This window comes from Alosa pseudoharengus, unplaced genomic scaffold (genome assembly GCF_046254945.1).
Source record: "Alosa pseudoharengus isolate Yale_2024_CS ecotype anadromous, Long Island Sound unplaced genomic scaffold, YU_APseudo_1.1 YU_APseudo_1.1_scf_12, whole genome shotgun sequence".
NCBI classification, from domain to species: domain Eukaryota; kingdom Metazoa; phylum Chordata; class Actinopteri; order Clupeiformes; family Clupeidae; genus Alosa; species Alosa pseudoharengus.
Window position 1 is genome coordinate 24,127,372 of NW_027468587.1, and position 11,912 is coordinate 24,139,283.

General features: G+C 41.3%; 2 protein-coding genes across 4 annotated transcripts in view; both read right to left on the bottom strand.

Moving 5' to 3' along the window:
* Nucleotides 1-7,058: 7,058 nt before the first annotated feature.
* On the bottom strand, nt 7,059-9,719 carry pigv (phosphatidylinositol glycan anchor biosynthesis, class V). The gene is made up of 3 exons (XM_076279484.1): nt 9,302-9,719; nt 7,794-8,963; nt 7,059-7,555 (listed from the first exon to the last, which is right to left on the bottom strand). Exons 1-3 carry the CDS (start codon nt 9,368-9,370, stop codon nt 7,247-7,249), a joined length of 1,548 nt encoding a protein of 515 aa, XP_076135599.1. The 5' UTR covers nt 9,371-9,719; the 3' UTR covers nt 7,059-7,246.
* Nucleotides 9,720-10,482: 763 nt separating this feature from the next.
* The window catches only part of arid1aa (AT-rich interaction domain 1Aa), a 37,597-nt gene continuing 36,167 nt past the window's right edge, over nt 10,483-11,912 (bottom strand). For all 3 annotated transcript variants that reach the window (XM_076280556.1, XM_076280557.1, XM_076280555.1), the window contains exon 20: nt 10,483-11,912. This exon is cut by the window's right edge and continues 2,136 nt beyond it. The gene's annotated coding sequence lies outside the window, so the exon portion shown is untranslated.

Here is an 11,912-nt window from a genome sequence, read left to right on the forward strand (position 1 = left end):
GTACATGGTAACATCTCTACTTCAGTGGCTACAGCTTTAGTTTAGTATCATACACCGCATAAATTCAAGAGCTGGGACAAAAATTATACGGTATACTATGTTATCTTTGCATTTGAACAGTTGAATCTAATTTATTTGACTTAGTACAGGAAAATATTTGCCTAATCATTGTAGTTTTCCAGAGCACCATTGCCCTCCATCCTCATGTCCAGTGCTCTTGTTACAGTAGTAATGGTCATGAAATGACACTATGACTGACAGAAGACGGCATCAAAATAGGCTTTTAAAATGTACTGACGGGAATTACAGCACTCTTAATTTAAGAGGCACTTGAAAGGAACTTGAGCTTTGTTAAACACTGTTTCATTTAATTTGTCAACTTCTGTGAAACTGACACCACAGTTCAATGAATTGTGATAGTATATCATGAGTTACTCTGTAATTCCCACCCCTCATACATGCTTGTGACAAATTAACCGTTGCAGCCTGCTGTACATGACAGACTTACCTCTGGAGTCTGATGCAGCGCTGTGTGGTCGACGGCCTTTCACAGACTTAGTTGTCATGGCAGAATCAGCTTCCTGGAGTGACCCAAAAGCATGTGTGGCTTCCAGCATCCTGTGTCTCTGTGTGTTCTTTACCCGTTCCTTCAAAGACTCTGCACTCTGAGTCCTCCTGTCCTGAAGCATCCGTGTTTCATAAGACAGCACTCTCTGCTTTGTGATCAATTCTGAACCAAGCATGCATTTGATTATCACTTTGAAAATAACCTTCTCATAAGTGGGCTTGAAAAGGTATAACACAGCAGGAGAGGGTCTGGCTAGGTTGTTGGTCTGAGTGATCGGACTACCGTGAATTTTCAAATTTTCCGTGCCCACAACGTCTACCTGTTCTGAAAAACCTGGACAAACAACCTCTGGTGGCTTTATAGTTGGTGGAGTTTGAGTGGACCTTTGATGGTTCCTCTCACTCTCCAGGGAACCTGCCTGACATTGAGATAGTTCTTCCACAACAACTCTCTGTACAATCAGAGCTCTGTTGTTAGCATGTGGCTGTATTACCAAACCTTCAAAGGTGGGATCTGCAATGGATATGTTGGTGTCTTTCTTTATCTTCATGTCTGTTGTTTGCTCTCCATAAGTGTCTCTCAAAAGTGACATGGCTGATTTTGAAAAAGCTTCAGAGAAGTTTTCATGCCCTGAACTGCTGATGATGGGACTCGAAGAGCATGTGAGCTGAGAAGTGGTGTACGTCTGTTTGGAGTTGTGTCCTGTACTGTGCTGAAATGCACTTTCTGAGGTTGTGGATAATACACTATCATGAACCTCTTGCCCACAACTGTTGTCTGGTTTTCTGAAGCAATTCATGATGGCATCTACAGGTCTGTCTACTATGGTTGCCTTGTCCGTAGCCCTTTGGCCACCTTTAGACTGGTGAGCAAGAAACTGCCTCACCTTGGTCTGAACAGCATGGTTAATTCCATCCATGGCAAATTCAGCCTTTAGTGTAGTTGAACCTGCATGGGTCGCACTAGTGTTGAGAGATGATATTTCAGATATTGCTTTGATTAAGTTAATCAGTTTTGTTTCACTGTTAGAAGACCAAGCAGATGTATCACAACCAGATGTTTCAATCAACTTCTCCCACAAAATAAAGACAATATCACTAGCTAAGGTTGAAAGCTCAGTCTGGTTGTTGCCCATGGCTCTCAAGCAACTCTGGCATGAAGGCAGATTTTCTCTGGAAGTACATTGACAGCGATGGACATTGCAGGAGTTAAAATCACTAAGGACACCTTTTTCAAGAACAGCTTTAACATGCTGATGAGCTGTTTTTTCAAACTCCATCTTGACATTTTCCATGATCTCTAAAGCTTTCTCTGAAGCATTCGGTTTTTGAGGTTGAGATGACTCACGCCCTAGAAAGTGTTCTGACATTTCAACAATCTTACTTATGGAATACTTTGGTTCACACATGGTGCTAAGCTTCTCCAGGGCCAAATCAACAAATTCACAAAGAACAGCTTTTTCCATGGTTTTAGAAACATTAGTCTCAGTGTCAGAATGTCCTTGATCAAGTTGACTTTTGATACTGAGGAAGATTTGGTGAGAAATCTCTACTGCTTCATGGTGTTGTGTTTTTGGTGTCCAAAAAGATGGGGGATTCCGTTCTGTGACCTGTGGGAAATCAATGTCCTGCCTCATCACTACAGATTCTTCAGACGAAGTGAATGAGTCTGGCGTCTCAGAGTGTTTACTTTCTCTGGACTGTTGTTCTGCTTCATATTTGAGCTGATCCATAATGTCCATGACCATTTCATCAGCATACAGTTCTGTCTCAACAGCTGTCACTTCGTCTGCTGGGGACACTGGTCTAGCAGACAACAGTCTAATGGTCTGTCCGACTTGGAGTTTTGGCCTGGCACTAGCATTTCTCTGAGCTGCATGGTGTTCCCCTTCGGCAGAAACACTGCACACAGGTGCGCTACTGGATTTTTCAGCCTGCAGAGGGGGACGTTCATTCTGCATCCTGGATGATGGTGATAATGATGAAGAAGAAGATGGTGAGCTGGTTGTTTCTATCTGTGAATCAGCTTCTACGCTTTCATCGGGAAAAATGGAATACACTCTCACTAGAATGTCCTCCACAAACTGTGAGTAGATTAGGTTCTTCTGTGTGGAGTCGGAGGAGTTGTGTTCACTAAAGAAAAGACTTGGCTTGGTGAGCTGGGCTTTGACCTGGTTCCAACCATCATCTCCCTGCTGTGTTTTTTTGGCAGTTGGATCCATGAACATCTGCTCTGCACAGGCCACAGACTCCCTCTGTGTTTGAAGGTTCACTAGTGAAACAGACTGTTTGTATGGCAGTGCTTTGTCACCATCATAAAATCCTTCATGTGTGCTGGAGGTTGTTGATTTCAAATCATGGCAATACTCCTCATTGGCAGTATAGTGAGACTTAGGCTTAACTTTATCCACAGAGGAGGACATCATAGTTTTCATCACTTCATGCACTGCTTTCCAGATGACCCTTTCAGCTTTTTTAAACAGGTCGGTATTTAGTGAGCCAAATTCGTCACCAGGGAGTGATTCAATCTTATTACTGTCTGGCTCTTTAAGCTTTTGACTGTAATGAGTGGAGGACTGAGGGGACATCAGAACTGATGCACAACTGGCATTCTGCAAACTGCCATCAACTGGTTTGGTGTCCTCAACATGACCGATATGGTTATTATGAGCAGTTGGTGTGTCCTCAGAGGAGCTTTGTTTGTCTGGTGAACGCTCATTTATAAACTGCAGCATGGCTGGGATGATGGCACCTATCATATCATTCCTCACCGTGGTGACGATATCTGTAATTACTTGAGGGTTTTCCTTCATGAGATTCTGTATTGAAAAGACAGAGAAAAACATTCCCCGTACTTAAATAAAGTGCTCAAACTAAATGCATGTCTATACTACACTATGAATAACATTATCTACAATCATTGTTCAGTTTGCCTGCAATGTACTTACATATATTTCTTCTTTTTCTTCAGTCTGCTTCTGTTCACTGAAAAATACAACAATAATAATTTCTACTTAATGATAACAACATAGCATACAAAAGAAACAACATAACCCAATTTAACTTGTGATAAAATAGGACTATTGTAGTGACTGTGTGGTCCATAATTGGATTATACAGTAGTTGTAGTAGTAGTTTACAGCTGTAAGTGGTCTGCAAAATTTAACCTGAGTTGTGAAACAGTGACGATATCACGTGAATCTCCACCAATGCCTCCAGGGTTGGATGAAACATTGGTCTCCAGAGGAACATGCTTTGGTGGTGCCATGACCGAAATCTTCCTGTTATCTGAAAAGAAATACATGCAAAGAGGATACCTGCTCTTAATGTGGTGAATATCAAGTAGCCGTAATCACCACCTTTACCACCTGTACATGATAAAAACAAAAAAACAATCATATTCTTATTTGATGAACTGTGAGAACTACAGGAAAGCTGTGATCAAGAATTCAGCACTTACCAGAAAAGTCTCTGGGTTTGAGTCTAGGAGTATCTTTCTCAGTATCTCCTATTGGTGTCACAGTAGTTTTAGGGCAAGCAGCCTAAATTACATTTCATAAACACATGTCAGTTTGAGAAATGCATGGACAATAACTGTGAATATGATTCAGTTTCATACCAGCTTACATCGTTTGACATCTTCTCTGTGTGTGTCGGTGGAGCCAGTTTTTTAAGTGTTGGCCGCCTAATCATCAAGCTATCCCCACCTGCCGTTTGAAAAATAGAAAATATTATTGTTATAGTTATATTATAACTACTACATATATGAATCATTTGTGAATTTAGATTCTGGGTTTTTATTTCTGATTCTATATCCTTACCCTCTTTCAGGGATACAATTCCAATGTTGGTTAAAGCACCACTCAGTCCTCTGCCTTGAACAGCTATATCAGGTTGATGCCATTTATTTCTCTGCGAAATTGTGAATAATCAAAGCCAGTTCAAACCAAAGTATAGTTAAGTTACGTAAAGGCCATACGTAGCTAGAAAATCTGAAATCTTAAATCTAGTTCATGTAAATCTGAGATTGGAGTCAGTAAAAACAGGATTTTACTTTGTTATGCCTTTACAGGTGGCTGGTCAGAGTTGTGTCTGGTTTAACTGACATGTAATTTTGGGTGTGAGCTGCAAACATTATGTAGAGGAGTGAGCTGGAAACTCTGATGCCTAAAGTACTTGTGAGGGCAGCACCCGCTGTTGTCGCTGATGCTGGACCTCCTTCCTGCGTCGTTCCAGCCTCAGCTCTCTCTGCACGTCCTCCTCCACCTCTTTGAGGATCTGCTGTTGGCGAGTGCAGATCTCATGGAAACACCAGAGCAAATTTACCTTTTAAAACTTAGCAACTTATGTTTTTTACAAACATAAATCACAACAATTATCACAGTAACAATTACATACAACAGAAACAACCAGTGTCCCTACTTGATCTATTTTACTTTTCATTTATAATAAATACTGAGAATTTCCATATATGATTGAATAACTACTTTCTTAACACCAAAAGCTTCCAGAAAATCTATTACCTTCCCTGACAAGTAACTTCCGGTGTCACTGTAGTGAGACAAGGTAAGTGACTTGCTTTGTGTCTTCAATTTCGGTAGCTTCAAAACATTACTGCCGCAACTCTGTGACTTCTTTGGTCCAGGTCCAGGTCCAGGCCTGCAAGTGTATCCAAATGCAGTGAGTAAATACTACGTTTCTCTTGTCGTCATGGCTTTAGAAAAAAAGAAAAGTTTCAACCCAAGCTCAGCCTCACCTATCCTTGTCATTTTGCACGCAGTCCTGACCATGGAGGACCAACCATTCAATGAAGTCAGGCACAGACACGTCTGAGGAGATCCTGCCCTCCTGCTGTAGCATGAGTATCTTGCGCACCAGCTCTCTCTGAAAGTTTTACATCGTTTTACCTTTCTATTGAGTATACATTTATCTGAACAATATAGGTCCACTTAATACACTAGTGTTCTCAACACAAAATAACCTGCTCCATCTTAAACCTATGGTCCATTTCCCTCTGTAGATCTGTAAGGTATTTCTTGTATGTGTTGTACTCTTTCAAACTGCATGTGACCTCACAAATAAAAGAAATGACAACAAGTCATAATAAATCAACAACATAATAGTTCATGACAATTTTGATATATTGACTGGTGTTCTTACTTTGTTGTCTTTAGTAATGAATCCATCCTTCAAGAGATGCTTATGAATATCTTTACGGTACAAGTAGGTTTTTAGGTTTGGATCATGGAGGCAGTTGTAGGCAGCGCTTAATTTGTAGCCATAGGGGTCTGTGAGATCGAAGTCTCCCCTCGGATGGGTAAGCTGAAAATAAGTTGTTATTCAAAAAAAATTATTCATTTTTTTACACTCTTCCAGTTGCACACAACAGAGAATCTGTTTCTGTCTCTTTACATAGAACAATTAAAGCAACCCCATGCCACCTATCCTACCTGTTATTCCTTACATGGCCAAAATTATGATGTGATACATTATGTAGTCCCATTTCTCTGGTTATCCAGATTTTGTAATACTGACAAGTTTGTAGCTTCTACCTGGATCAGATATGGGATTTTCCAAATTAGGATCATTCTGATCCAGATTAAACGTTTTGGACAACTGGGCCCATGTAAAGTATGCCTGTTTTAGGCATAGCCTACTGTCTGTTTGAAACTGCATAGAAATTGTCCATTTAGTCAGGCCTAGCAACATTCTAAATTTGCCAAATGTTAGGCAAAGGCCCGAATGTTTTCAAAGCATTCTTTGACTTACCTTTTTACATAGACGGGTGGTGTAGAAAATATCTGGCTGTCCACAGTTATCGGGAGACTTGTGCTCAATACGACGTGGTGAGTAAGATGATTCGTTGTGGTCCATTTCCTTTAAAATTACAGAATTCAGAGGTAGACTAGCACTAGGCTACTCTGTTATGTCGCATTTAACTGTAGAACCATTGGTCGCATCTTTATTAAATCTGTCTAATTTAACGTTAGCTAGAATTGTTGTAAAGTTAAGCGATGGCAATTGGCAATGACTTGTCAAACCTTTAGCTTTGCTAGAATAGGATAAAGTTCACCGGTCACAAAAATATCACACTGGTCACAACACTGTTTAGCTTATCTCCTATCACGTTTTCAAAATCCAAGCACCTGCACCTTGGTGTCATGGCAACGCAATGTAAAAATAAGTTCGTGGACTGAACAAAATTCTAGAACGCGGAGATAATACATTTGTTTCAGAGAGGGTTAAAGCGGATCTTTGTTCGTTTCATTTCAACCGTAGACTATGATTTCAACACAATACAATCACAGGACGGCAAAATGGTCCGTCACAACAGATAAAGGATATTTATGGATTGCAAGCAGACGCAAGCAGATTTTTCATGTGAAATTGTTGAACGGTAGTGAAAGGGCTTCTGCCGCAGCCGCCCCATTTAAGAACAAGGCTCTGTTTGCACAATCGTTGAGAACAAAAAGTCAATATATAGGCCTGGCGTGAATTAATAGTAGTGTTTTAATAAACAAGAAAATTGCAAAATAAATAAACCTCTGACACCAGTATACAAAACAAATCTTTCTAGCTGACACCTTTTCTCCTTTATTGCATTATACACGTATAAAGTGGCATTAAACCATTGCCTACATCTGGTTAAGTGTTTTATATTCAGTGAGTGGCAACGTTTTTAGGTCCATGGCAAAAAGTTACAGTGTAAAACAAGGCCAATCACCCAGTAGGACAGAAAGTATCCCAAAATGCAATGGGTTTGGAATGAGCAGGCTCCCCACTGATTCAATAACTCAGTAATAGGATTTTGATGCAGCCTTGTCCATACTACACCAAACAATGAATGATTCATAGGCATCTGTTCTTTCTTGTCTTTCACAGAAGCTGAACTGTGGTCCTCCATCAGCAAAGGTTCTTGGGATACAAGTAAATGAGCAGTAATCCAGTACATCACAGGAGAAGAGGATCCAAGAAAACGAGTAAGAACCTGTGGGAAAAGTATAGTAGCAGTCAATCAATAGCATGACAGTATAAAGTTTACTTCAGTTTATACTGTATTCAACTCATATCAGAATTCTATAGAGATGGCTACATTTCATTCACCCATGAATCAATTATGTTCACCTGTAGGCAAGTCTGATTAAATGTCTTTCACTTTTGTAATAAAAGAGAGAGAGAAAGCGAGCATGAGAGAGAGAGAGACATACAGCAAGTGAGATGCTCACCTGTACATGCATGCAAAAGAAGCCAGACACCAACAGCACCGTGGCGTGGACGACGTAAACATAAACCTTCCTGCTGAAAAATCCAGAGGGTGGCTTCTCCTCTTTCTCCTTGGCATCTCTGTTGAAGAGGCCTAGCCACAAGCAATACTCTTGGTCAGCCCTGACGTATACATAGGCGGCCAGTGAGCCTAGAGTAACTATTGGTAGGGCTAATAAGAAATTGGGGATCTGTTTGAACTGGAAATATCTCAGAAATCCCACATCCCAGTAGGCATCCTGAATGTATGAGTAGAGAAGAGGCAGAGGTTTCAAGCACCAGGGAGGCACAGGAGAGGCTGCATCAGGTACCCTGTAGCCTTTGACCTGGGCAAGGGTCAGCAGAATAGGAGATATTGGTTCCTGGGTTGATGATGGCTGCTCACAAAACATTTTATACCCATAGTACTGAAAGACACCAAAAGGCAGAATGATGACAAAAACACCAACAGCAGCAGTGACCGTGTAGTGAACGGCAATCCATGCATAGCGCAGACACCTCGCCTTCACCATGGTCTCCCTGCTAAGCTTTTGGACCTGACACAGTGCTCTCTGCAAGGGCAAGTACAGCAGAAAGCCAGCATTCACCAAGCCATTCGACCGCGCGCCAGTGGCCAGCCCAAGCACTAGGCACCCTTTAATGGTTGACCCCCGCTCCAGTAGCCACAGGCCGCCGAACGTGAGTGCAGCAAAGAGGCTTTCCGCATAGGCAGCCATGAGAAAGACATTTGCAGGTGTCAGGCAGTAGAGGAGTGCAGACAGTAGACTCAGGCGGCGGTCTTGGAGAACCAAGCGGCTGAGGCCATACAGAGCAGCCGCGCTCAGGACAAACAGTGCACTGTTCACCAGGACTACGGCCAGCAACAGCCTCCCATGCAGCGTCAGCCAGGCACTCAGGGGCCAGAGCAAACCAGCAGCAACACATCGCAGGACCATCGGGAGAAGGGGGAAGAATGCAAAGTTGTGCTCAAACACGTAGCCACGCTCTGCTATGAAGAGGAAGTGCTGGGCATCCCAGCGTCCCAGGCCCCCAAACAGCACTTCGGTGATGGGGTCCAGAAAGAGAGGATTCTCTGCTGGAGGAGGACTGAAAGCATCTGCTTTATGATCTGGTATGGCAGTATTCAGTAATGCCTAAACAAAGATAAAAGTTAGTTTGAAAAAACGTTTTACATTGTTTAAAACAGTAAAACAGAAATGTCAAAATCTCACAAACGTCAAATAGCTACAGATATACTGTAGATCCACAAGACGCCACAAGATGGCGATCTCTTCCCACACAAACCACAGCCGTATAAACGAGAGCGCTGCTTACAATCTTTGGTGTGTCGATCACTTCTGGGTAATCGGCAAGCAGAGCATTTTGTACAGGGACGGCACAACAAAGACATGGCCATTCAATTGATTCCTCCCCCACATATTATACATGATGCTAGTTCTCTATTTTCCAGACTTAACTGAGCTTTACTTACCTGCAGTAGCAGAGACAGCAGTCTGGTTGTGACGGCGAATCGCAGAATACAGGGCATGCCCATAGTCATTTGTTACATTTCAAACTCGTTTAATTATGGGTGTAAATAGGTAAAGATACCTTATCCATCCCACATAATTTGATGATTCAGTCAATTGTCCACTTTCTTCTGAAAACACTACAAACTATACTAGCCTACCCTTACGATGAAGTAGAATTATATTCGTTGAGCTTCCTGTTAAACTAAAGACAGTACCGTAGGGTGGCAAGATACATATTTTATGACTTTCCATTGACACATTTCCATTTAACGTTACACCATAAATAAGCCTACAATGTTTCAAACTATTATTCGCGCATGTATTTCAATTATTTGACCACGGTCTACTCAAAACATCCGCGATTGCCTTTTTGTTCTCTTCCGGGTCAGCTAAACGGGGAAGATCAAAATAAAAGTCTAGCCTCTTATAGAACAGAAATGTTTCCATTAATCAGGTCCGCTTTACCTTATTTTTTGTATTACCCGATATATTCCCCAATATATTCATTCTAGAATCATTCATTCCAAGCACCAACTAATTACATGCTGCATGCTCTTAAAGTCAATGACCATTTTACCATAATCTATGAGAAAGCTACTCTGCATGTTCCTCCTGGGCAATTGCCAGTAGAGGGAGCTGGATGGTCAACATATCCAGTGTTGGGCACATTAAACTGGCCCATGCTCATCAGCATAACCCTATGTTCAATTGACCTGTTCCTGCTGTTCCCTTTGGCATGCTCTGCAATTCTGACCTCAAGAGCAAAAATGCTTCTGTATGAAAACCAACAGTTCTCTGCCATGCTCTAACCACTTGTTGAGTACTGATTTGGTCATGGTATTTCACCCAAAGTGTGTGATATGTTCCTTTTCTTTTCTCTCTAACATAACTGATGTAAAGAGAGGAAACTGCAGCATCATCCGTGGTCAACTGCCACACCTCACATTTTCAAAATACCTCAGATACCAAACGAAGTGCATCAGAAGATTAGGGAAATTAATTAAGGCAAGATAATTATTCCATTAAGTATGAAATGTGAAGGGAGCTGGTTAATTGAAAGTAATACAAAAATACTCCACTCTGGGTTGAAACACTAAGCCAGTGGCAAAAAAATAAATAAAACAATCACAAACATCTTACGAAGATTTAATGTACATTTATTCTTACCACATGGAACATATAGTATAAAGATTTCATACTGAATAAATGATATTCATTGAGCCAAAAAGGGGGGGAAAAGGAATTTACATTAAGTTTTTAGCTACATAGTCTGAAATACAAATATGCAGAATCCATATCACTGGAGATAGAGAGAGAGAGAAAAAAAATCTCAAATTTCTGTGTTTCTTCATCTAGAGTTTATTTTGTTGTACCACAAGATGAAATTAAAATATTTCAGCTGTGTCTGCTGTTCTAAGAAGGAGCAGTGGTGAGAAGCCGGAGGGGGGGTCTGTTAACATACCTACAGAGTTTCTGATGCAATGAACCCAACTCAAGTGTGGATGTCCATTCTTCATAGATAAAAACAGTGAGAAGTAGCATAAGAATGTGACAAAGAGCAAGAGAAAGAGAGCCAGAGAGAAGGGGAGTGGGAAGAGAAGAGAGAGAGAAAGTGTAATGTACAACATCTTATTTACACCACAGCCTACGCTGCATCTTAAGTTGAAAACCAGTCCTAAGAGGTGATTTCTTTTTTATAAGGGTCAATTCATACAATCAAGGGTTTTTTTTTTTAGAGAGGAGGTAAGGGTGTTGTAGGGTCTCGATCCTTTGGGGGAAAAGCCTTTAAGCTTTTTTCTTCTCTTCACCATTAAAAACTTCTTGTTTTTTCCCCCACTTTTAAAACCTATCGAGTCATCATCATCATTATTATCATCGTCATCATCATTATCATCATCATCATCTCAATGTGAAACAGTGTTACAGAAAGGGTACAGCTGTAATAAGCACTGTACAAAAAAATGACTACAATCTACTGCCTGGACCTCCCCTCTCTATGACGTCTGCTCTTGTCCGATGAGAAGGACGTTGTGGTGGCGTGAGAGGAGCAGCCATTTCAGACGACACATCACTGCTGCATCTCTCTCAGTCTGCTCAGACTCCAAATATGAACCAGAGGTGCCCCACCCCCCACCCCCTCCCCAAAGAGGCTGGGCCAAGTTCACACCCCCTTTCCCAAATTCACTGTAAACGAGACAGCAACTTTGGTTACAGTTTTTTTTGTAGTTTGTTGGTTTTTTTTGTGGTTTTGTGTTCTGCCAACTATTTATTTAGTTTATTTATTTTATTTATTTTTTATTAAAAATAACAATAAGAGTATTCCCACCCAGCCCCCCACAAAACCCCCTCAGGGCAGCAACAGATAAACCAGGGGTCCGTGTCGTCTTGGTTGGCGTCAAACAGTTCAGCCTGTGTCAGTTACCACAGCAGTTCATGATCCACAGCTACTTTGACATCATGTCTTTCATCGGGACGCAGCAAAATGAGACATGGAATCTCAGGTCAGTAAAGGAAGGGGCTGAGGGATCTGAAGATTTGCATAAATTAAAAAAAAGCAAAGGAAAAAAAGGA